General features: G+C 62.9%; 2 protein-coding genes across 5 annotated transcripts in view; one reads left to right on the top strand and one right to left on the bottom strand.

The window, feature by feature from the left end:
* The first annotated feature begins 727 nt into the window (after positions 1 to 727).
* On the top strand, positions 728 to 6502 carry ADRM1 (ADRM1 26S proteasome ubiquitin receptor). 2 transcript variants are annotated; one of them, XM_065921661.1, is made up of 10 exons: positions 728 to 836; positions 1551 to 1764; positions 2406 to 2522; positions 3883 to 4006; positions 4346 to 4432; positions 4985 to 5066; positions 5294 to 5526; positions 5673 to 5830; positions 5974 to 6076; positions 6271 to 6502. In XM_065921661.1, exons 2-10 carry the CDS (start codon positions 1552 to 1554, stop codon positions 6375 to 6377), a joined length of 1224 nt encoding a protein of 407 aa, XP_065777733.1. In that variant the 5' UTR covers positions 728 to 836; position 1551; the 3' UTR covers positions 6378 to 6502. The 2 variants fall into 2 exon arrangements, with proteins under 2 accessions (XP_065777733.1, XP_065777732.1); XM_065921660.1 differs by lacking the exon at positions 728 to 836 and adding an exon at positions 962 to 1338.
* Positions 6503 to 6659: 157 nt separating this feature from the next.
* The window catches only part of LAMA5 (laminin subunit alpha 5), a 52780-nt gene continuing 37215 nt past the window's right edge, over positions 6660 to 22224 (bottom strand). For all 3 annotated transcript variants that reach the window (XM_065921659.1, XM_065921658.1, XM_065921657.1), the window contains exons 36-80: positions 21915 to 22059; positions 21577 to 21717; positions 21335 to 21493; positions 21029 to 21130; positions 20842 to 20925; positions 20121 to 20351; positions 19566 to 19679; positions 19234 to 19361; positions 18915 to 18995; positions 18594 to 18808; positions 18065 to 18165; positions 17676 to 17856; positions 17440 to 17589; positions 16919 to 17070; positions 16722 to 16832; positions 16385 to 16496; positions 15591 to 15761; positions 15240 to 15436; positions 14906 to 15022; positions 14636 to 14790; positions 14221 to 14362; positions 14006 to 14108; positions 13264 to 13374; positions 12322 to 12501; positions 12081 to 12229; positions 11833 to 12003; positions 11599 to 11735; positions 11362 to 11515; positions 11109 to 11242; positions 10872 to 11034; positions 10546 to 10671; positions 10305 to 10453; positions 10060 to 10192; positions 9833 to 9979; positions 9604 to 9734; positions 9328 to 9492; positions 9092 to 9230; positions 8857 to 9002; positions 8579 to 8771; positions 8328 to 8492; positions 8058 to 8220; positions 7803 to 7936; positions 7634 to 7727; positions 7307 to 7426; positions 6660 to 7166 (exon numbers count right to left, since the gene is read on the bottom strand). In XM_065921659.1, coding sequence (XP_065777731.1) covers positions 7039 to 7166; positions 7307 to 7426; positions 7634 to 7727; positions 7803 to 7936; positions 8058 to 8220; positions 8328 to 8492; positions 8579 to 8771; positions 8857 to 9002; positions 9092 to 9230; positions 9328 to 9492; positions 9604 to 9734; positions 9833 to 9979; positions 10060 to 10192; positions 10305 to 10453; positions 10546 to 10671; positions 10872 to 11034; positions 11109 to 11242; positions 11362 to 11515; positions 11599 to 11735; positions 11833 to 12003; positions 12081 to 12229; positions 12322 to 12501; positions 13264 to 13374; positions 14006 to 14108; positions 14221 to 14362; positions 14636 to 14790; positions 14906 to 15022; positions 15240 to 15436; positions 15591 to 15761; positions 16385 to 16496; positions 16722 to 16832; positions 16919 to 17070; positions 17440 to 17589; positions 17676 to 17856; positions 18065 to 18165; positions 18594 to 18808; positions 18915 to 18995; positions 19234 to 19361; positions 19566 to 19679; positions 20121 to 20351; positions 20842 to 20925; positions 21029 to 21130; positions 21335 to 21493; positions 21577 to 21717; positions 21915 to 22059 — 6424 coding nt within the window. In that variant the 3' untranslated portion in view covers positions 6660 to 7038. The remainder of the gene's footprint in view (positions 7167 to 7306; positions 7427 to 7633; positions 7728 to 7802; positions 7937 to 8057; positions 8221 to 8327; positions 8493 to 8578; positions 8772 to 8856; positions 9003 to 9091; positions 9231 to 9327; positions 9493 to 9603; positions 9735 to 9832; positions 9980 to 10059; positions 10193 to 10304; positions 10454 to 10545; positions 10672 to 10871; positions 11035 to 11108; positions 11243 to 11361; positions 11516 to 11598; positions 11736 to 11832; positions 12004 to 12080; positions 12230 to 12321; positions 12502 to 13263; positions 13375 to 14005; positions 14109 to 14220; positions 14363 to 14635; positions 14791 to 14905; positions 15023 to 15239; positions 15437 to 15590; positions 15762 to 16384; positions 16497 to 16721; positions 16833 to 16918; positions 17071 to 17439; positions 17590 to 17675; positions 17857 to 18064; positions 18166 to 18593; positions 18809 to 18914; positions 18996 to 19233; positions 19362 to 19565; positions 19680 to 20120; positions 20352 to 20841; positions 20926 to 21028; positions 21131 to 21334; positions 21494 to 21576; positions 21718 to 21914; positions 22060 to 22224) is intronic.

Raw genomic sequence — 22224 nt, 5'->3', positions numbered from 1 at the left:
CGTTCCCCTCGTCCAGTGTGCGCAGGACAGCTGAGTACATTCGGTTCTGACTGCACACATCACACACCAGACAAGGAATGAAGGAGCAGGCTTGTCGGCCGATTACAGGAGGTCTGGGGAGGATGGGGGCACAGTCATGCCGTCACTGTTATGGGGGGCTGGGGGACCCCCAGGGCACAGGAAGGATGGAGGGTAGTTCTCAACAGGGTCTCGGGGCGCAGGGCAGCGGCGTTTGCGTCGCATGGGCCCCCAGGGGACCACCGCTCGTCGGGAGGACGCTGGGTCCACGCACCTGAGTCCAGGGCTGCAGTCACCTTCCCCCAGGGACGCGAAGACACCGCACGGCCCCGCCGTCCTATGACATCCCCTCCCCTAAGCCGGCGACTACTTCCCCGGTCTAGGAACCTGGCGTCCCGCACGGTCAGCACACCTGCCCCGCGCCCCGCAGGTGCCACCTGCCCCGTTCTCGGTCCCAGGTCCAACGTCCGCCGCTCGGCCTGCGACCGCTTCGCCGTTCCCGGCGTTGCCGCCAGGGGCCGCCGCCGGGCCCCTATGACACAGCAACAATAGGGGCCGCTCTGGCCCGCGGGCCGCCGGCCTGCGCTTCCTCCGGAAGAGAGCCGCCGGCGCGGGGGCGGGTCTGCTGGTGGGACAGGCGGCGGCCCTCGCCAATCGCCCGCAGACTAGTGCCCGCCCCGCTCCTGACGTAGCCCAATCAGCGGCGAGAGCGGCGGGCGGGGCGGGGCGAGCGGGGTCTTCCGGCGGGGCCCGGCAGGCGCTGAGGAGGAAGAGCGAACCCGGACGGCGCCTCTCGGCGGAGTCTCGGCGCGGGCCAGGTGCGGGGTCGTCGGGGGCGGGGACGGTTATGGGGGTGGTCGGGGGCGGGGCCTGCGACGTCGGCGGTCCCCGGGCGGGCGCCGGGTCGGCTGGGGCCGCAGAAGCCGGGGGCAAGCGCGGGCGGGGGCTCTCCGGCACCCCGGCCGCCGCCCCGGGCCCGCGGCGCCCGCAGCCGAGAGCGCCGGGCGGTGGGGCCTGCGGTTGGGAGCGGGTCTTCACTCGCGCAGAGTCCTCGCCGGCCGCCGGACTCGCGTTTCCTCAGGTGCTCGTCGGGTTTTCTCTCCGAGGGGAGCGAGCCGGCCGCGCTGCTGTTTACCGGCCGTGTGTCCGGTAGAAGCGAGGTTTAGGCCGAAGTCTGGCCTGCCATCCAGCGTGTTAGTGGCCTGTCTGCCCAGCTCGAGGTTTTAAATCTTTCGGAGCCGCAGGTTAATAGATTATTTAAAATGTACAGAACGTGGTGTTGACGAAGGTCCCCAGCTGCCATGCGGTTTAGATGCACAGGTAAATTTCGGGGTTTGAGAAACGGGAGCAGAAGCGGAGAACCTGGCCCCGTGGGCCGGCCCACCCCGGAATGAGTTCGGCCGCAGGTGTCGGGCGTCTGAGGCCTGGCCCGGCTCCGAGAGGCGCTTTCCTTCTGTTCGAGCGCAGCATTCGAGGAGGACGTTAGGGTGTCCGCGGTCGTGACCGGGCCTGCGCGGTGGTGCTTCTTTTAGGATGACGACTTCAGGAGCTCTGTTTCCAAGCCTGGTGCCAGGCTCCCGTGGGTCCTCCAACAAGTATTTGGTGGAGTTTCGGGCCGGAAAAATGTCATTAAAAGGAACTACCGTCACCCCAGATAAACGGAAAGGGCTTGTGTACATTCAGCAGACGGATGACTCCCTCATTCACTTTTGCTGGAAAGACAGGACATCGGGGAACGTGGAGGATGTAAGTGTCTGGGAGTGAACCTTGTCTTGAGGACACCTACCCTCCCCCCGCCCCCCAGTGGTCAGGACAGCGTGTCTTTACAGCAGGACACCGCGCTCTGGGCTTGAAGCAACTGGTTGACAGCTTGGAGTGTGTTGGTGGGGTACGTGGATCAGCTTGTGGGGTTTTTAGTCTCAACGATTATGTCCATCTCTTCTTGTCACCTGGTGCATGTGTAAAACTCTGAAGATCAGGTGCCTAAAATTGGAGAAATCGTGTAAAAATCCTGACCTTGATCACAGCCCCTCTAGAAAGCTTTCTTTAGCATTTTATTCAGACAGTATCGTTTTTTTGTTAAGTTCAGGAGCAGGTCAGGGCTGACTTTTTAACTCATCTTGGAATGTTGCTCCCAAAACGTCTCTATTAAAAGTCCTCCAGGAGCCGGAAACCCCCCTTCCCTGTTCAGTACCGGGCCCCTCTCCTGGCCCTTACGACCTTCCTGGGGTGCCTGTGACCCTCGTTTGTCTGCCCTGCACAGACCCTGCTGGTGAGGGGCTTGGTCTCTGTGTCCCGGGGCTTCTGCCCAGCCCACCACACAACCCCAGGCCCTGGCCCGGCCTGTATTCCTGGAGGTCCTGGGGCCCAGCAGTGCCTCTCTTTAGGATCTGATCATCTTCCCCGATGACTGTGAGTTCAAGCGCGTGCCACAGTGCCCCAGCGGGAGGGTCTACGTGCTCAAGTTTAAGGCAGGGTCCAAACGACTCTTCTTCTGGATGCAGGTATGCAGGTTTTGTTTACTTTTTCTCTTAAAATCTTGTTATAAAATTAGGTTAGAAATTTGCTCATATGGGCCTTTGGGTTTCTGTGGGGTTTTTGTAGTTTTTATTTTTATTTTTCCCCCTAAAACCCTTTCATATACAAGTCGTATTCCACGAAGGCAGGTATTAGGTCTCTTTTGTAATTCTATTCAGTGTATAAAATAGTGGATTTGCCTAGTAGCACAGGCACTAAAGAATCTGCCTGCAATGTAGGAGACCCAGGCTCAATGCCTAGCGTATAGTAGGTACCCAGAAAATATTGTTGTTTGATTCACCTATGTTACTTTATTTTCAAAACACAATTTTTGAAAAGTGCCAGCTTATCAGAATTAGCTTTTCTGATGGTAGAATTTGCTTTCACTTATCAGCTAGTGCTGACGCTGCTTGCCATGGAACCTAAGGATTCAAGAGTGTCACTGTGTCGGGTGGGTAGGGTGAGGGAGGGGGATGTTGTAGCGGACTCTGCCAGAGTCCAGAGTGTGTAGCTTGGCTTCGGGGGTCCTTTTGAAGCTGGAAACCCCTGGGTCACTGACAGGAGTGATTTCTGGGCTGGGTCCCATCTCTGCCTGTGGTTTGCTGGTCTCCCAGTGTCCCCTCCAGGGTCATGAGAAGCCCAGACCGGAAGCCAAGGTGAACCCTGTGTGGTGACCCTGTCTTGTGTCTTCCCCTTGGTGTCCTCTGGGGGTCTCTGGGTGGCAGTGAACCAGTCATCAGTGCTCTGTCTTGAAGTTCTGAGGGTGCCCTCAGGGTGATGCTGCCTGATGACCCCCTGCATGCCCAAGTGCTCATCGTCAGCACCCAGCTAACTCTGAAGGGCTGCAGGCCAGGGCTGGTTGGTGACATTGGTGTAATTACAGGGTTATTTTACAGCATTACATGCATTGAAGGATTTGAGGTTTTATTTTATTTTTTATTTTTAAAAAAACTTTGACTTGAAGTTTGAAACAGCAAAATTCTGTAAAGCAATTATCCTTCAGTAAAAAATTAATGAAAAAAAAAGTTTGACAGCCATTTTTAAAATCTTTATTGAATTTGTTACAATATTGCTCCTGTTTTATTTTTTGTTTTTTTGGCCCCGAGGCATGTGGGATCTGAGGTCCCTGACTAGGGCTTGAACCCTCACCCCCTGCAGTGGAAGGTGAAGTCCTAACCACTGGACCACCAGGGACATCCCGGATTTGTGGTTTAAGACTGTCACATAAAGAGCCTCATCCTGGAGGATCGGGTTACTTGTGTGCCAAGTGCTCCTAGCGCGTCAGTCTCCCCACCTGTAAGATGGGTGGGCTGCTCAGCTGCACCTGTTGCTGTGTCCTCCCCACAGGAGCCCAAAACGGACCAGGATGAGGAGCACTGCCGGAAGGTCAACGAGTATCTGAACAACCCGCCGATGCCCGGAGCCCTGGGGGCGAGTGGGAGCGGAGGCCACGAGCTGTCTGCGCTGGGCGGTAATGGTCACCTTCCCGGATGTGCTGTGAGGTTGGAGTCGGTTTCCGCTGACGTGGACCCTGGGTGGTGCGGGCCGGTGGCTAAGCGGAGGTGGAGGATCCAGGTTAGGAGCCCCGTGGGGCGGTTCCGGAGTTGGTCCTTGCTCTTGTCTTCAGTTGGTGACCTGTTTGTGAGCCCTATTGCGCTGGCTCCTGGCAGGAGACACTCAGTGCACAGCTCGGGGGCAGCTGAGATGGGGGCCGCACCCAGGACCCTGGTGGCGGTGGAGGGGTGGGGGCAGACCCAGCTGGAGGCCCCTGGCCGCCGCAGCCCCGATCTGAGCACCTTCTGTCCTGCAGGGGAGGGTGGCCTGCAGAGCCTGCTGGGGAACATGAGCCATAGCCAGCTCATGCAGCTCATCGGACCTGCCGGCCTCGGAGGACTGGGTAACGTGCTGAGGGCTTGGGAGCGTCTTAGTAACAGAGTCGGGCAGCTTGCAGCTTCTAATCGGCTCTGTCAGAGCCATGTCTGTGTGCTGGCTTCTCTGGGCAGGGGCGTGGTTTGCCTTAGGGTTTGACCTGGCACCAGGCGGGCAAGGCCTTCCATGGCCCCCAGGGAGGACACAGTTTCATACTAAAGGGGAGCACAGCTGGCTGAAGAGCAGGCACTAAGAACATGGGACAGGGATCCTGCCTGGGCCCACTGGTCTCCCAGGTTGGCCTGTCTGTTGGGGAAACGCTTGTTACTTTGTACTGAATTTGGACTGTGTCCTTGAGTCTGGGTGCATTGGTAGTGTCATGGGATGGAGAAGTGATAGATTCAGTGGGTTAAGCTGCCAGAACACACCTGAGGTGTCCCGGCCCTGGGCACCCGCAGACAGGCCCTCTGCTCCTTCCCCTGCTTGTTCTGGGCTGTAGTGCTGGGTGGGTCTGCTCTGTGGTGGGGGAGGGGGCCTCCGGCCAGGCGTGAGTTTTGAACTGTGTCCTTGCTCCTTGCAGGTGGCCTGGGGGCCCTGACCGGGCCAGGCCTGGCCAGCTTACTGGGGAGCGGAGGGCCTCCGGCAAGCAGCTCTTCGTCCAGGTGAGCCTCACCCCTGGCTCTCTGGTGTCACCAGGTGTTGCCTCCTTCACAGAGGCTGGACATACGAGATGCTGAAGCACAGAGTAGGCACCTGGCGAGGGTCTGTCCTTTTCATGGTTCAGACTTCTCCTAGAGATCTGGCAGCACAAGGAGGTCTGGGGCAGGACGGATGTGTTGTGGTACCTTTGTGGGCATGTCACCCTCCAGTGTTCCCTCGCTCTCCCCAGCTCCCGGAGCCAGTCAGCAGCGGTCACCCCGTCTTCCACCACCTCCTCCACTCGCGCCACCCCAGCCCCTTCCGCTCCAGCAGCTGCCTCAGCAACCAGCCCGAGCCCCGCGCCCAGCTCAGGTGACGGAGCCAGCACAGCAGCCAGCCCCGCCCAGCCCATCCAGCTCAGTGACCTGCAGAGCATCCTGGCCACCATGAGTGTGCCGGCTGGGCCGGGAAGCGGCCAGCAAGGTAACTCGGAGCCTCTGCCCCTGCCTCTCTCCCCTCGCCTCACCACACCACGCCCAGAAGGTCCACAATTGAGTCTGTCACTGTCCTCCCGCGTGGGCATCCTGGCTGGCCTCCAGCCACTGACAGCCACTGTGCCTGTGCCCTAGTTGACCTGGCCAGCGTGCTAACACCGGAGATCATGGCCCCCATCCTTGCCAACGCGGATGTCCAGGAGCGCCTGCTGCCCTACCTGCCATCAGGGGAGTCCCTGCCACAAACCGCGGAGGAGATCCAGAACACGCTGACCTCACCCCAGTTCCAGCAGGTAGACACATGGCCCAGGTGTCCTGCGGGAAGCCTGGTGTAGGGGACACTGCTGCCTGCAGCACGGCCCCTGGCACCAAGTGTCTGGGTTCCTGCGGCCCCTTCAGCTCTCTCATGGACTCAGGTGCCTGGCTCTTCCCACAGGCCCTCGGCATGTTCAGTGCGGCCTTGGCCTCGGGGCAGCTGGGCCCCCTCATGTGCCAGTTTGGGCTGCCTGCGGAGGCTGTGGAGGCCGCCAACAAGGGTGGTAAGTATCTGCACCACCGACCCTCGGCCACAAGTGAGGCCTTGTTGTAGTTGAAAAGAAAGGCTTCCCTCGTGTGCAGAGGATGCTTAGTCCTATGACCCTGGCCTCCGTCTGGCTTTCACCTCCCGTCCCCGGGTCAGCAGTGCCAGGCCCGGGGCTGGAAAGGTCATGTCAAGCTTTTTAATGCGTTTTAGACGTGGAAGCATTTGCCAAAGCCATGCAGAACAGCGCCAGCCCTGAGCAGCAGGAGGGCGACGGGAAGGACAAGAAGGACGAAGAAGAGGACATGAGCCTGGATTAGGTTGCCTGCGGCCACGAGGGCTGAACCCCCAGGTCATTTGGCCTCAGTAGTGGCGTTTGTGATCGCACCCTCTCACCTCTGCCCCAATGTGCTAATCAGTAAAAGTCTTTTCTTTTATCTGCCAACTCTGGATTGTCTCCGTGCCAGGGTGGGCTGATGGGAGTTGGGTGCAAGAAGCTCCTCTGGGCCTGGGTTCTGACTCTGAGGGACAGTCGTGCTGGGCTTGGGCCTCCAGACCAGTTGGGCTGCTTTTCTTTTTCTACATTTAAAGTCAACACTCAGTTACACAGGTTACTTTTTAATTTTTGTTTCAAGAAGCCGGGGGGCCAGTGATTTACAGCTTTCCTATTACTGAATATTGGTGGAAGGGAAATTTTATAATTAAATTGAAAGATAAAAAATACAAACCCCCATTTTACAGTGTTATTTACCCTTTCATTTAGGAAGTCAGACATAACTTAAAAACCACTCCCAGAAATAAGACTTTATTACCCATAGAATCTGGAGTCTAGATAAATACACACAGACTTCATCTAAGAAGCTGGCTGAGGGTGGTGGTATCTGCACGTTGGGTGGAGGGGCTGGAGGCTCTGGGGGGCAAGACCCTGCCTGATGGGGCAGACCACCTGTGGGCTCCAGAAGACCCCCTCGTGCAGCTGTGCTACGTGGCTGGGCAGCCGCTGGCCCCCACTGCCCCCTGCACGCCCGCAGTAGGAGACCAGGTGACCGACATCTGGTTGAGCACCAGGTTCCGCATGCAGCCGTTGTAGGGAGGCCTTTTCCAGGGTTCTGAGGGCGGGGAGGAGAGGGCCCGGTTGGAGCAGAGGCTGGTGTCTCATCAGGCCTGGGCTCCCCACTCTCAACCTCAGCACCTGGTGCCCAGGGCAGCCTTCTCCCTTCCCCTGCCCCCAGGCCGAGGCTGCACTCACCTGGCAGGCCCCCGAGGTGCAGTGGCACCACGGTGTTGGCCCAGGTGGCCGGCGCTGGGCCCAGGGTGTGGTTGCTCTGCTGGTCCACCTCCAGCCGGAGCATGTTCCCGCCTTTGGTCACTGCAAGCACGGCTTCCTTGTGGCTGGGCCAGGAGGGCTCACCAGCCGCAGGGCCAGGGGCTGTTCACCCTGTTTCTTTGGCTTTAAGTCCCTGCCACCCTCCCCACCGGGGGCCTGTGGCTGACCCCTGCCGAGTCCCTCCAGGCTCTACAGTAGGTGGGGATCAGGAGTGTCCCTTACCTCCCGCTGGGAGAGGCCCCGGCTCACCTGCCAGTCGGTGCCAGTGCCCATCACACAGTGCTGCGGGGCATGTCACCAGCGTGGAGAACTCACCAGCGCCATCGTTGGCCCACAGCAGGACCTGGGGGTGTGAGAGATCAGGGGGGCCCTGCCTGTCCCAATCCCACCCTGAGGCTGCGGCTCACACCTGTCTTACCTGCTTCCCCAGCACCTGCAGCTCTAGGTACGGGGGCGTCTGGCCCCGGCCCAAGTGGAAGACCAGGCCGGTGGCTGTCTGGGGCCGCACCTCCAGCTCCAGGGCCACATCGGGCAGTGTGGCCCCCAGGGTGTCTGCAAGGAGGGGCGGTGAGAGAGGGAGGGCTTCAGCCCCAGGCCCTGCCCTTTCTGGCTGTCACTCTTCTGCCCCTCGGCCACCCCAAGAGACCTGGGAGGGCACGGGTCAGGGACAGACCTAGAGTGACAGCTCCCCCGCTGCCTGTGAAGAACAGGCCCTTCTCCAGGGGCCCTGAGAAGCAGGGTGTGACCCCCACCATCCGCGTGGGGGCCCCCAGGAGCCGCCCATCCAGCCTCAGCCTCTTCACACAACCCCTGAACCCAGGTCTGCTGATGGCCACCTGTGGGAACACAGAGAGTGGGCTGGGGTCAGGTCCCTGGAGTGCGGAGGAAGGTGGACAGCATCTGGCTGGGGAGGGGTGGGAAGGCTGGGCAAGATGGTACTCACTGGGAGCCTGGGGCTGTGGCCACTGGCAGGAAGGCCCCCCACAAAGAGTGTGTGTGGTCGGGGGCCTTGCTGCCCCTGGTGCTGCCGGCCTGGCCCCTCCTGGCTCTGAGCCCAGACCCCGTCTGTCACCAGCTGGATCCGACTTCTTTCCCAGCGCACGGACACCTGGGGGTGGGGAGAGGTACATCAGGGTGGGAGCTCTCAGATGCCCCCCGACCCGCCGCCCAGTGTTCCCTCTCCCAGTCCCTCACCGTATGCCACTGGCCAGTGCGTGAACGCTGGCGGCTCTGGACTCGGAGCTGGGGCCCAGGGCCTTCGGTCTGAGCTACAAAGCGTCTGTGGTTCAGGAAGAGAAGCAGGGAGGGGCTGCTGGCTGTTTGGGGGACAGCGAGGAGCAGAAACCCTCGGGGGGCGTGTGGGCGGACGAGCATGGAGAGCTGTGACCTGGAAGCCAAGCAAGGGCGTCAGCCTTGTGCCCTACCTCCACCGCACCGTGGCACCCCCCACCCTGGTCCCCACCCAGGCTTACCAGTCACTGGGGGAGGCCGGGACATGTGCAAACTCCAGGTAACTGGTCAGGGGACCCCCAAACTGGTAGGCGTCTCGGATGGTCCTGAGGGACCCAGGTGGCGAGCAGGCAGAGTCCTGGGCAGGCTGCCGGCTTCGGCGGGCAGCCTGGGAGGGTCGGATGGGGATGCGGGGACATGAGGAGGCGGCCTTCTGCCCACCCCAGCCCTGCTGCCCACACCCCTCCTGTACCCCACCTTCCGAGACACGGTGGCCCGCAGCCCTTGTGGGACCTGCTCCAGGAGCTGGGTGCGAGGGGCTGGGGTGCAGCCTGAGCTCACATTGAAGCCGCCCAGGTTCTCCTGCAGGTCAAACACGCGCTGAGGCCCCAGGAGCCTACGGAGGGCGGGGGGTGCAGGTCAGTGGCTGAGGCCAAGTCAGCAGGTTCGTGCCAGCAAACACCGCCCTCCGCCCCCATGCCCACTCAGCTCACCGCAGGACAAAAACATTGCTGATGCAGCCACTGAAGTTACGAATGTCATCGGCCTTGGGCGAGCCCCCCAGGAGGAGCTGAGGAGGCCCCGTGGGCTGAGGCTGGGGCCGTGGCCCCCGGTAGGGCTTCATCTCCTGAAGTTGGTCGTCCACGTAGAGCCAGACCCTGGTGGGGAGAGTGGTGTTTCCCCGCCCTGCCACCCAACCCGCAGCGCATTGTCCCCAAACCCCCAGCCCTGCCTCCCTGCCCTGGAGAGGCCAGGTGAGCTGGGCTCACCCCGTGCTGTTGCTGTAGAAAGTGACGTAGTGGGCAGCCCCGTCATCAAAACGCTCTTGTGTCTTCAGCTCACTCCTGGCCAGCCGGAGGGTCACATGACCCTGCTGCAGGGTCACCTCGCATGGCCCCCCCTGCAGAGCATGGTTGGGTCAGTGAGCCAAGCTGGGGGCCCAGACTCCCTCTGGCCACAAGCCCCGACCCTGCTGCCCTGGAGGTGGGGCAGACGTACCAGGGACTCTCGTTGGAAGAGCAGCGCGCTGTCCTGGCTGCTGCGGAAGCCAAAGCCAGAGTAGACATCACCCGTGAGGGGCACAGCATCGCTGGGGAGTGCCAGGCGCAGGAAGCCGTGGCCGTGGAAAGTCATGGCCCGTCCCACCTGCAGGCAGAGCAACTGTGAGAGCCTGCGGCGGCAGCTGGAAAGGGCATGCACACGGCTGGGGGCGGGAGGGGACTCACCAGCAGGTCAGTGGTGCAGCCGGCGCTGATGCCCGTGGTATTCAGCCTCTTGAGATCCACGTACTTGCCCAGGGCCTTGATGCCCTTGACACAGCCTCGCACAGAGCCTCCAGAGGGGAAGAGCTGCCGCAGGCTGCAGGCACCAGTGTCCACGGGATGAGCCATAGGGGTGGCCTCCCCAGGCCCTGCCCTCCCACCCCCACTCCCACCCCCACTCCCACCCCTCGCCCCAGGCCAGTGCTCACCTAGCAGGCAGTTGGCTAGGCGGCACGCCTCCCAGGTAGTAGGCGTCAGCCAGCTCCAGCATGTTCTCCTGCTCCACGCTGAACACTGTGGTCCTCTCCACACGCACCAGCACACGCTTCCGGTTGCCCCCCAGCAAGAACACCTGGATCTGGGAGGCGCCAGCACAGGTGGACACCTTCAGAGGAGCTGCGACCCCCGCTGCCCCCCTTCACCCATGGCCTTCTCTGAACTCAGCCTTACCGCCTTGCTGGTTGCAGTCAGCTGTGGCGGAGGTTGCTGCAGGGGGTTGGCCTCCTTCAGGCCTGTGCCAAAATCATAGAGGAGCACGAGTTTGCCTTCTTGCACAGCCAGGCACAGGAACTGGTCCTGGGGAAAGGGGAGGGTCAGCACAGCCAAGTGGGCAGGGGAGAGGGCATGGACAGCAGGCAGGGGCATGGATAGTAGATGGGGGCATGGACAGCAGGCAGGCAGGGGCATGGATAGTAGATGGGGGCACGGACAGCAGGCAAGGTGGGGGGCGTGGATAGTGGGTGGGGGAAGGAGGAGGGCATGGACAGCGGACATGCCTGATGCTGCAGGAAGAAGATGATGCCGCTGTAGGACACGAGTCTCAGCTCCTGGTCGAAGCGTTTGGTATTGCTGAACTGGCTCTCCATGCTGATACGGGCAAAACCGGAGCCATCCAGGTAGGAGCCATCTGTGAGCCATGGGTCCCCGGTTGACTTGGAGCTGCCAGTCAGAGGTGGAAAGGTCAGCCGAAGGTGGGCGGAGTCAGAGTGAGGGCTGGCTCAGACCACACGTACCGGGCACAAGGCTTGTCCACAGCTGTGTCCAGCTGGAAGGTTTTCTCAAAGTTGTAGAGACTGACCACCTCCTCGTTGAGTGTGTCCAGTTCAATGCAGCCCCGGTAGCCGGGGAAGCGTAGGGGTTCGGGGGGCTGTGGGCACAATGCACAGTCAGGGCAGACCCCAGCGGGGAGCTCAGGCCAGACACTGAGCAGGACGTCCTGGGACAGGCGGGCAGGGCGGCTTGCGCACCCAGGCCGGCCAGGCTCACCGTGAAGTTGCTGGGGTAGCCCCCCACATAGAAGACGAAATCGTCCGGCTGGACATTGAGCAGCCCTTCAGCCCCAGGGGCCACTGTGTCTCCCTTGGTCTCCTGGACCATCCGATTCTCCACCGTCACAGACATGCGGCCAAACTGGAGGATCCTGAGGGCAGAAGTGGGAGGTGAGGTGTGGACACGCGGCTACACTCGCAGTTGGGGGAGTGCTGTGGAGACTGGGTGTCCTACCTGTCAATGCTGACGGCCGCGAACTGCTCCCCAATGTCCTCGTCGATGCTGAGGGTCGCAGGCCCTGCCCCGCCGAGCTGGTACACCCAGTGCACCCTCTGGCCCCGCAGAGCCACACCCATGTAGTCACCGGTGGCCTGGGTGACAGGAGACTCAGTGGGGCAGGGCCTCGGGCACCCCACCCGCTCCAGCCTGGCACCCAGCTCCACCCAGCCCGCAGAGTCCGCCTGCTACCTGGCGGCCGCCCATGTACAGCACAAACTGGTCCCCCACGACCTGGTCGGCTGTGGGCTCTGGGCTCTGCAGGTAGAACTTGAGGGCAGTGTAGGAGGCGAGGTTGGTGAGGTCCCGAGGGGTGCGCAGCTGCACCCCTGAGCTCCCGTTGAACTTCATGGGCACCTTGACCTGTGGGGACACACGGCCTGTCAGCGTCCGCCTCCTGGTCTCCCAGATGCCCACGTGGCCCTGGCACTCGCACCCACCTTGCTGGCGGCACCACGGGCCTGGGCGATGAGCTCCCGCACGCGGCCAATACTGGCTGACAGAGCCAGGCTGGCGTTGTGTGCCCCGCGGTCCTGCAGGAGGTTCAGCTTGGCCAGCAGCTGTGGCAGCGTCTTCTCCAGGGTGGACACTGCAGGCAGGGAAGAGGGGAAGGCGGCCCTGAGTGCCTGGCCTGCACACCCTGGCCCACCCACTGTCAGGGCACCATGCCCCAGGGCCCACCTGAGCGGCCAGCATCGAGCACCACACGGCCCAGGTCCTGGCTCTGCAGGCCCTTGTACTGGCCCTGCCACCGCTCCACGTTCCTGTGCATGTCCTGAAGCTGGGACTGCACGCGGGCAGCCATGTCCTGGGCCTCGGCAGCCACGGCCTTAGCATGGGCTATCTTCTTGCTCGTCTCATCTGCGGTGGGCCGTGTGCAGGCTCAGTGAGACGGGGGGCCTCATCCCCATGTGGGGAGACCGCTAAGACCCCCCTGCCAGGACCAGCAACAGGGAATTAACCCCCGGCCCCTCACCTTGTGAGAATCTCAGGACAGTGGAGACTCACCCACCACCCTCTCCCAGATAGACAGCCCGCCTGTGCCAGCCACACGCCTGAGTGGAGTCCCCTGAAGCCTGCCTGCATCAGCTCAGCCTCATCTCCCCCTGGTCGGCTCCCCGCCCTGCCACTCCATCTTTCCTGAGGTCCTTCCAGAGTTCCTGTGGCCCCTAGGCTTGTAGGCAGGGTCCACTCTCAAGTCAGCAGGGATATCCCCTCCTGTGCCCTGAGCCCTCCCGGCCCCCAGACCCTCGAGGTGTCTCCTGGGTGTCCAGCTCCAGCCACACTGACCTCTGCTGCTGCCACCACCTCTGAGCCCACTGAACACCTGTACCTTCCCCGCCCGCCCCACGTCCTCTCTCCAAATGCTCCCTGTTCCTCCTGGTTTCACTTGTTACCCAGGCTGACGTTGGGGGCGACGTTTGTTTGGTGTCTTGATTCCCAACCAGAAAAAGGTCCTTAGGGCTGGGGAGAGTCCCTGGGGTTGGAACCACCCTGGCCCCCCTCCTGGATGGTGACCCCACTGGACAGGCAGGGCTGGTGGGTTGATGCCCGTGTGGGCAGGTGCCCCTTCAGTTCTGGGGACAAGAGGTGGGGGAAGTGCAGGGAGGAGAGCCACCCTACCTGTGTCCATAGCCAGCATGGCTTGCACCTCCCGGACACGGGCCGCCAGCTGCTCCTTCCTGGCCCGGGCATCGCGGAGCTGGGTCCCAGTGTCCTGGAGGGTGGCCCGCGCTGTGGGGGAGATGGCTTCAATTCTGAGGAGCCCCCGCCCGTACAGTACGTACAGCCACTTCAGTCCTTCTGACCAGGGAATGTTAAGGCTCACACACACACAGTCAGAGGGAGACACCTGGACACAAGAGCCATCTGCATGGGGGGAAGTACTGCAGCCCAAGTCTCAGAGCAGCCTCCTGGGCCCACAGCAAATGCAACCGTCCCCATTTTAAAGGTCAAACAATGGAGGCTCAGAAAAGCTAAGCCACTGCGCATGGCCACCAGCGCCCTGAGGTGCTCACAGCAGAGGGTGCACACATACACACACACACACACACACACACACATAGCCTGGCCCTCCCCCATGGCCTAGCACACACATGGCCCTCAGCCAAGACAACAGAACCATCAGCTGGTTCTCGTGTCCTCTCCCCAGGCCCTTCCACGTCCTGGGGGCCTGTCACAAAGTCAGGGTGGGTGAGCCTCTGCAGGGCTCCAGGAGTGGACTTGCCCGGGCAGTGGGGAAAATTCACACCCATGGCAGCTGCCATCCTGACTCTCACAGTGACAATCCACGAACCCCCATACAACATGGCTGGAGGGCAAGAGTCCCACAGAGCCGGGACACCCCTCGGGACATGACACTCACCAAGGTCCAGTCTCCGCTGCTCTCCCAGGACGGCCTCTTCCAGGGCACTGCTGTTAGCCAGTAGCTCCCGGGCCCGAGGCGCTAGGCCCCGCTGCACCACCATCTGCAGATGCGGGGATAGGACATGGTTTAGCCCTGCCTGGAGGGGCTGCCAGGAACAGGGGCTGCAGCCGGGGCTGTGGAGGTGGGGTGGGGTGGCAGGGTCAGGGCCTCACCGCCCACGTGTGGCTCGCTTGCTGCCGGGCCTGGTCAGCAGCGCCCTCAGCAGCCTGCACGGCTTGCAGAATGCTGCTGTAGGCGTTAGCGGCCTCAATGGCCCTCTGGATGAAGCGGTCCTGGTTGACTCCTTGGATGATGCTGTGAGGGGAAGCCAGGGAAGGTCGAGGCTAGAGTGGGGGCTCAGCCCAGCTCACTGCCCTCCCCATCACAGCTGCTGGGCCTGCCTGCCTGCTGGCTCCAGACTCCCGGCCTAGGTCATGACCCTCCATTGCCCAGTGTTCCTTTCCTGCCCCTGTCTGCCAACCTGGGCCCCAACTTCTGCCCGGCCCTGCAGGAACAATGGCTGCTCCGTCTAACAGCCCTCGCAAACCAGCTCTGCCCCACCCACAGCATCCTGTTTGGGCCCCATACCTGGAAAGGTTGAGTGCCAGCTGGTCCAGCTGCCACGCGTGGGCCTCAGCAGCCTCTACCAGTTCCAGTTTGCTGCTCGCTGGGGAGAAGGCATGCATCTTCTCAAGCAGCGGCGTCCAGGCCCCATCCAGGCTGGCAGCAAGGTGCTCATACTCCTGGGGTGAGGGGTAGGTAAGGTGGGACCCTCGTCCCCAACCCTGCTCACCCAAATCTGATCTGAGCGTGCCCGCCCCCACTGAGTATGCAGCCCTTGGGGAGGGGGGTGCTCACCTCTCTGGCCTGGTCCATGCCACGCAGAAGCTCAGAGACCCGGGCCAGGGTGTCTTTGGCAGCCTGCAGAGTAGCCCCCAAAGTGGCATTGTCCCGGGACAGCTCCTGCTTCCGTTGCTGGAGATGATGGGGAGAGCATGGGAGGTAACAGAACAGAGGTGAGGTGGGAAAGTAAAGAGGTGGAGGTGACATGGTGATGAGTCCGAGGGGGCTGGGAGGAGGAGGGGTGGAGGAGGGGGCGGGGAGGAGGAGGGGTGGAGGAGGGGGCGGGGTGGAGGAGGGGGCGGGGAGGAGGAGGGGGCGGGGAGGAGGAGGAACAGGGCCAGCTCTCTACCAGGGCTTCCTCCAGGCGCTCCTGGTTGCGGCTGTTGAGCTCCTCTGCCTCCCGTGTGGTGCCCACTGCCCGGTTCAGGGCCTCCCGCAGGTCCATGAGTCCGGCCTCATGCTGGGCCAGCTGGTCTCGGGTGTGTGTGACCAGCGCCTGGTTTCTCTCCCAGGGTCTGGTCAGCTGCTCCTGCACACGGCCCAGCACTGGCAAGGCCCAGTGTAGGAATGGTTACTCGGGCAGTGCCCCCTGGTGCCTGCCAGCCCCCATCTACCCTGTCAAGCTGATGCAACACCAGTCTGGACTGGCCTCAGCCCCAGGGCCCTCCCCACTCTGCCCTGCTGGACAGACCCCACTCACATCGCTGGGCCTCCCCCAGCTCGGCCTCAGCGGCTGCTCGTGGAACCCCCAGGTCACGGGTTCGCATCTCCTGCAGCAGCCGTTCCACCTCGGCCAGGACACGGCGCAGTTGCTCGCCCGACGGGACTGAGGCATTGGCTGGTGCCAGGCGGTCCGTCTGGGACTCGAGCTCTGTGGGGGTTTGGGCAACGGGCTGTCAGGGCCCAGGACTGGCCTGCTACTGGGCAGACCTCTGCCTACTAGCTTCCATCCAGAAGCCCCTGACCAAGCCTCTTCAGACACCCCACGCATGAGCTGGCAGGCCCTGGACAGAGATCCTGCTCCAGGCCATGACTCTGAGGCCTGCCTGGCCTCTGGCCCATGTCCCCTCACCTCCTGCAGACCCCACGGCAATACCCCCACCACTCCCTCTGCTCAGCCCACTCCTTGGCCCCCTGGTTTAACCATCCCTCCTCCCAGCCCAGCGCTCAGTTGCAATTTCATCTCCTAGACCCTGGCCTGGGCCTGGTCCCTTCTTATCTCTTGTGACAGGTGTCAGGTTGTAACTAAGGCTCACCCACCACTTTTCCCACTTTGCAGGGACCGCCTGCCCTCTCGCTCTGGCCACGTGTGCTGCCCCTCTCCCCTCCCTACTCAGACCGGATGCTTCTGTGACCAGGACACCATCTCCCTGTCTAAACAGACACCCCAAAGTGTGTTTAGAGGCCAAGCCCCCAGAGGCACACCCCCTGCCCTCAGCCCTGAACATCACTCTGCTCAACTCTCCCCACCCGCCCAGCTGGGCCAGTGCCTACCGCTCAGGGCAAGGTCCACAGCCCGGATGGCTGCCAGCAGTGTCTGTGCCCGGCCCAGCGTGGCATCAGTGCTGTCCAGGAGTTGGCTGGCCTGGGCTCGGGCTCTGGTGGCCTGTGGACAAAGTACCTCATCAGGCCTCAGCCCCTGCTGGCTGGGGAAAGCCTGGGGCCCTGGGGAGGGACCTTGAGCCCGAGCTGAAGGTCAGGGGTGACTCTGGATGATTTGGGGCCTGAGGAGAGAGACTTCTCAGGGAAGGTTTGGCTGAGAGGGAGTGGGGGCTTCTCTGGAGGAGCAGTGTTCCAGGGGGTTCTGGGGCAGGAGTCCCCAGGGGCTTGCCTGGCCATCCAGATGCTGAGTGTCCTGCCCGAGGCTTGAGGTCCGTTGTTCCAGTGCCTCCAGCTGCTGTATGGTCTCATAATGGGGGCCTGGGGGGCTCCGGAGCTGGCTCTAGGGGAGAAGAAGGTGAGTCTGTGACCCAGGATGGGTAGGCTACGGGCCGGGAGAGGGTGCCTAGGGGTCAGGCAGGGCAGTACCTGCAGGTTGGTGATGGAGGCGTTCAGCCTGTGCAGCCTGGCCCAGGCCACAGAGCTGGCGTTGATGCCACTCAGCTGCTCCCGGATGGCAGGGAGGAGGGCGCTGGCCCGCTCCAGGTCGTCCAGGAGCAGGACCACACAGTGGTCACACACTGCAGGCAGGGGGCAGGTGGGTGTGGGGTGAGGGGCAGGGAGGGCGGGGGCCAGCAGGGAGTCATGGGGGCGTCAGCATGGTAGAGATGGTCACCGGGGCTCACAGAGATATAACAGGGGTGCTGGGCTGAGGGTGATGAGGTGAGTGGGGGGTCAGAGGTTAGCATGGGGGTCTCAAGGTCAACAGGAGGACAGCTATGAGGTCTCAGAAAACTGAGAGGGAGAGCTAGGGCTAGAGGGCTGCTCTGGAAGTTGAGATGAATGTCAGGGTCACCAGGTCAGCACGGGGCTGGGACCTGCACTGCCCCAGGGCAGGGTGAACCAGGTGTGTTTCGGTGGCCAGGGCGGTGGGCAGGGCAGGGACGCACCTTCACAGTGCACGCCGTGGCCCCCAGGTCCTCCCGGCACGGGCACCTGGTGCTGGTGGCTGCAGGTCTCACAGCGTTCCCCACTGAGCCCAGGAGGGCACGTGCAGCGGCCCGTGTGTAGGTCACAGTGGCCCCCTTGGCACTGGCAGCCTTGGGTGGGAGAGGCGGGATGAGTAGCTGGTTGAGAACCCTGGGGGTACTCGCCACCCCAAGGTGCCCCGCCTGCTCGCACTCACGCCTGCAGCCCTGCTCGGGGAGCCCCCAGTGGCCAGGGGCACACTCGCGACATTGAGGTCCCCCAGTCCCTGGTCGGCAGTGGCACTGCCCACTTTGGGGGTGGCACTCGGAACTCTCGGCGGCTGGTCCACAGGCACATGGGCGACAGCCCTCGCAGCCCTCGAAGCCAAAATGTCCTTCCTGGGGGCACAGACTGCAGTCAACGGCTCTGTGCAGCCCTCAAAATCCACCTTCCTTCAGCCCTGGAGCCACGAGGTCCCGCCCACACAGAGCCCCTCCCCTCCCACCGGGCCCCGCCCCTATCGCCCTGAGCCCCACCCACAAACTCCACCCCTCCTACCGAGCCCCGCCCCTACACCAAGGCCCCGCCCCTCCCAGGCAGCGCTACCTGACAGCGGTCACAGCGCAGCCCAGTCACACCGGCCTTGCACAGGCAGTGTCCACTGTGGGGGTCACAGGCCTCCGTCCCGCATGGGGAGCAGTCACACCCTGCAGAAAGTCACCCTGGGAAATCACCCCAGCTTCTTCCCAGCCCTCAGAAGCCCTTACTAGGCTCCTACTCCACATGCACCTTCTTCCTGCCCCAAGCGAAGCCCCCAGATGCTTACTTTTCACCACCTCCCTGCTTCATCCAGGTCCAGACCACACAGCTGCCCGCTCACTGTCCCACTGTGCCCAACTTTGCTGCAGCCCAGGCTCAGCCCCCAGAGGAGCCCTTTGGGGAGCCCTGCCAGAGCCCTCCTGGGAACCCCCACCCTCAAGAGAGGCCAGAGTCCCCAAACAACCCCTGGCCCGGCCAGGGGGTGCCTAACCGTGAGCTCGGGGGGCCTGGTCAGGTCCACACCATTCATGCTGGGCTCGGCCCAGGACACAGCCTGCTCGGGGGGACACCCCTCGTTCCTGCCCTCTCTGCTTACGGGTGCAGTTGCCGGGCAACAGGGCATTGCCGTAGAAGCCAGGGGCGCAGCTCTCGCAGTGGGGCCCAGTGGTGTGGCGCAGGCAGCCGCGGCAGGCGCCTGTCAGGGGGTCACAGTCGCTGAAGAGCATGTTGGGGTCGCCGTTTCCGCTACAGTCACAGGGCTGGCACGAGCTGCCCAGCACCAGGGGGTTCCCGAAGAAGCCGGGTGCACACCTGGGGTGGGGGGAGCGGGGTCAGTGGGTGGCGCTAGCTCAGGCACTCAGGGCGCTGGGCCTCTCAAACAGACCCTGCCCGACTCAGGCACTGCCGCCCAGCTCACCGCTCGCAAGAGGCCCCAGCATAGCCGGGTTTGCAGAGACACTGGGTGCGGCCACCTCGCAGGATGCAGCCTGTCGCGAAGCTGCAAAGACGGAAGTGGTCATCACACACTGGCATTCTCTGGGCAAGCACCTGCATACTTAGGCCAGGCCAGGCACCAGGTGCTGGGGTCCCACCTCATGGGCCCACCTGGCTGCAATGGCCTCCACAGAGGGCAGTGTTGATTCAACCAGGTGTGGGGGTGGTATTCCGTTCTGGGTCTATAAAGACTTTGGGCCACCAGCCAACAGTCTGGACCCAGGATGGCTGGCCCAGCTTACTTGTTGGAAGGCACGGCCAGGGGGCAGGGGCAGCTGATACAGGGGGCTGCAGGGTCCTCGGAACCAGTGCGCACGAAGCCGGCCTGGCAGCGCTCGCAGTGGTCACCCTCGGTGTTGTGCTGGCAGCCCTGGGGCAGAGGGAACAGTTCAGCACCCACAGTGGAGGCCTGGCTCCCACCAGCTCCATCCCCAGCTCTTCAGGGTCTGTGCCCAGGGCACCCACCCCTGCCTACACCTCAGCGTACCCACAACCACGGACCCAAAGATGCCCTGGCCTTCCCTACCCTGAGCCTTTGGTGCCGGTTTTCCACCCCCCACGAGGCCCCACTTACCACACAGACGCCTGAGCCAGGGAGGCAGCGGTCTGAGTGGCCGTGGCACTGACAGGGGATGCAGCGACCCAGGAAGAGGCCTTTGACGTCCCGGTAATAGCCAGGGGCACACTCCTGGAGTGGGTGGGCATTGGTGGTCAGGGGAGGAGGCAGGGCCAGTCTGACGCGGGGGCAAACCAGGGACCATGCTCATGGGTCAGCCCTCAGGGGTCTTGACCCTGACAGGCTGAAGGCACAGGTGAGGTGTGGAGGAGGTGAAGTGGATGCTGTCTGGGTGAACTGTGGATATAAGACGAACTGTGTGCTAAATGAGTGAAGGCCAGCTAGTGCACACAGGGGCCAGGCAGGGAGCAGCTGACAGTGGACAAGCAGATGGTCGAATAAGCAGCCGGCTCGGCCTGAGGCAGGAAGGCTGGCTGCTAGCAGGGTGATGCCCAGCAGGTATAAGAGGAGAAGTGGGGTGAGATGGAGACGCAGGCCAAGTGTGAATGCTTGGGGACGTGTGGGCCGGGCGGGCGGAACACTTGGCCCTGGTGCCCACCTCCACTGCCTCACCTGGCATGAGTGCCCACGGTAGTTGGCAGGGCACATGCAGAGCTCCACGTTGCTGGCTGGAGGCCCCCCACCCATCTCACTGGCCACCTCCAGCGCCACCCTGCGCAGGGAGACGGCTGAGGAGGCCTGTGAGAAGAGGGCACGGATATGCAGCTGCTCCAGGCCAGCCAGCACCATCATGAGCTCCTCGCGGGACACAGTACTGTGGGTCTCCATGTGTCGGAAGTTCCCCTGCATGACCACGACAGGGCTCACTGCGGTGGCCACAGGAGGGCACAGCAGGAGCCCAAGACAGACCCTCCCTTGGGGGCAGGGGCACTCAGAGCACCTGGGTGAACGTGGGGGACATGTGGAACGGTGAGCGACTCCTAACCTGAGAGACAAAGACTTAACTCACAGAAACACTAACTGCACACAAAAGCGGTCAATTTGAGCCTACTGAACGTAAGACTGTCTGTGACCCTGAAGGGATCTTAGAAAAAGACGCACAGGCTACAGATGTAGAGCAGACAGCACAGCTCTGAAGTCAGGACACAGGCTGAGCATCAGGAATGACACAGCCCCACCAGAAAAGAGACAGGTAAAAGACAGGAATGGGCGGTGTGCAGAGGGAACCACGAGGACAGCGCACTGGAGGAGCTGACCCATCCTGCTCCTCGACGCTGTTCCATGTCACAGGGAGCAGGCCCCACAGCCTCGGGGACCAGGGACGACTGCTCACCTCCACCAGCTGCAGCTCCCCATGGTGAACGTCACCAGGCGCTGGGTACACCGGCTCCAGGAACGTGATGCTCATCTGGTTGCCCTGGGGAGGCACGTGGGCGGATGAGGGCCAGGAAGCTGGCTGACCACAGTCTCGGCTTGCCTGTGCCCACTGCCCACCCCACCAAGATCCCCTGGTCGGCCACCTGTAACACCACATCCGGCCTGCTCTCCATGGGGTTGAACACATCCCCACGCTGGGTCTCCGAGTGCAGTTCGTAGCGGAGGGTCCCACCATAGGATGACACCTGGACGCCAGACAGAGATATGACTTGGCCAGACTCAGTCCAGGGGCCCGGAGTCGACAGCAGTGGTTCTGGGCACCCTGGGACTGGGGGTGAGGGCGGGGCCGGGCACCCTCACAGAGCCTCCTCCCTCCCTGCTCGCCCTCAGCCTCCAGGAGGCCCTGGATCCTCTCGAGGTGCCCTCCCAGGGGACGCTCGGCTGCTTACCCGGTCCCCCAGGTAGGAGGGTGGGGCCTGCCAGTACAGCTCGGGGATGGCCTCGGGCACACGCTGCAGGTCCGCACGAAGCAGCAGTGCCTCCTGCCGCTGGTGGGGCACCACCTGCCGGTCACCACTCAGCAGCGTCCAGCCCTCCATGTCCACGAACTGCGGGGCACACAGGTGGGTCACACAGGCTCACGTGCTACGTCCACATGGGCTGACGTGTCCCTGCCTGCCTGCCCACACACCTCGCGACGGGCGTAGGTCGAGCTCCGGCAGCGGTCAGTGGCCCCGAAGCAGAAGCAGCGGGTGCAGCCTTTGGGGTTGGCAGCGTCCAGTGAAAATGTCCCCAGGCGGCACTGGTCACATCTCAGGCCCTGCACGTTCTCCTGGGGGTGGGAGGGCACGGCAGGGCAGGGCAGTCAGCCACGTGTAGGGGGTCCAGCCAGTGCTGCCTGTCACCCTGCAATGGGGCTGGCTGTCCCAAAGGGCTCCAGGAGGAGCCCTCCTGGAGAGGATGAACTTCAGCTGACAAAGCAGGACGAGGGACTGGGTGGGCTGCGGGCCGGGCCAGTGGACCCCTCACCTTGCAGTAGCACTGGCCTGTGAGGGGGTCGCACATGCCGGGCGCAGAGCCTGCCTCGTGGCAGTCACAGGGGCGGCAGCTGGGGAAGCCGTAGAACCCAGGAGCACAGGTGTCACAGCGTCGTCCGGCCACGTTGGGTCTGCACCTGCCGTGAGAGGTCAGGAGCCAGCTGGGCCTCCCTCCACCTGCCCCTCATGTTGAGACGAGACCAGAGGTGGCCCCCCCACCATGGTGATGACCCCCCAAGAGCCAGAGGGGAGGGCGCTGCTGAGCCCTGGGAGATCCTGCCCGGGGGGATGCGGTCAGGGCT

This window comes from Muntiacus reevesi, chromosome 2 (assembly GCF_963930625.1).
Source record: "Muntiacus reevesi chromosome 2, mMunRee1.1, whole genome shotgun sequence".
Taxonomy (NCBI): Eukaryota; Metazoa; Chordata; class Mammalia; order Artiodactyla; family Cervidae; genus Muntiacus; species Muntiacus reevesi.
This window is presented reverse-complemented; position numbering and strand designations above follow the sequence as displayed.

What these genes read in the sequence shown, in the direction of transcription:
- ADRM1 (XM_065921660.1), top strand. An exon ending in TGCCGGCCTCGGAGGACTGG is followed by an intron (nt 4,433 to 4,984) that starts GTAACGTGCTGA and finishes TGCTCCTTGCAG; the next exon opens with GTGGCCTGGGGGCCCTGACC. An exon ending in GCAAGCAGCTCTTCGTCCAG is followed by an intron (nt 5,067 to 5,293) that starts GTGAGCCTCACC and finishes CGCTCTCCCCAG; the next exon opens with CTCCCGGAGCCAGTCAGCAG.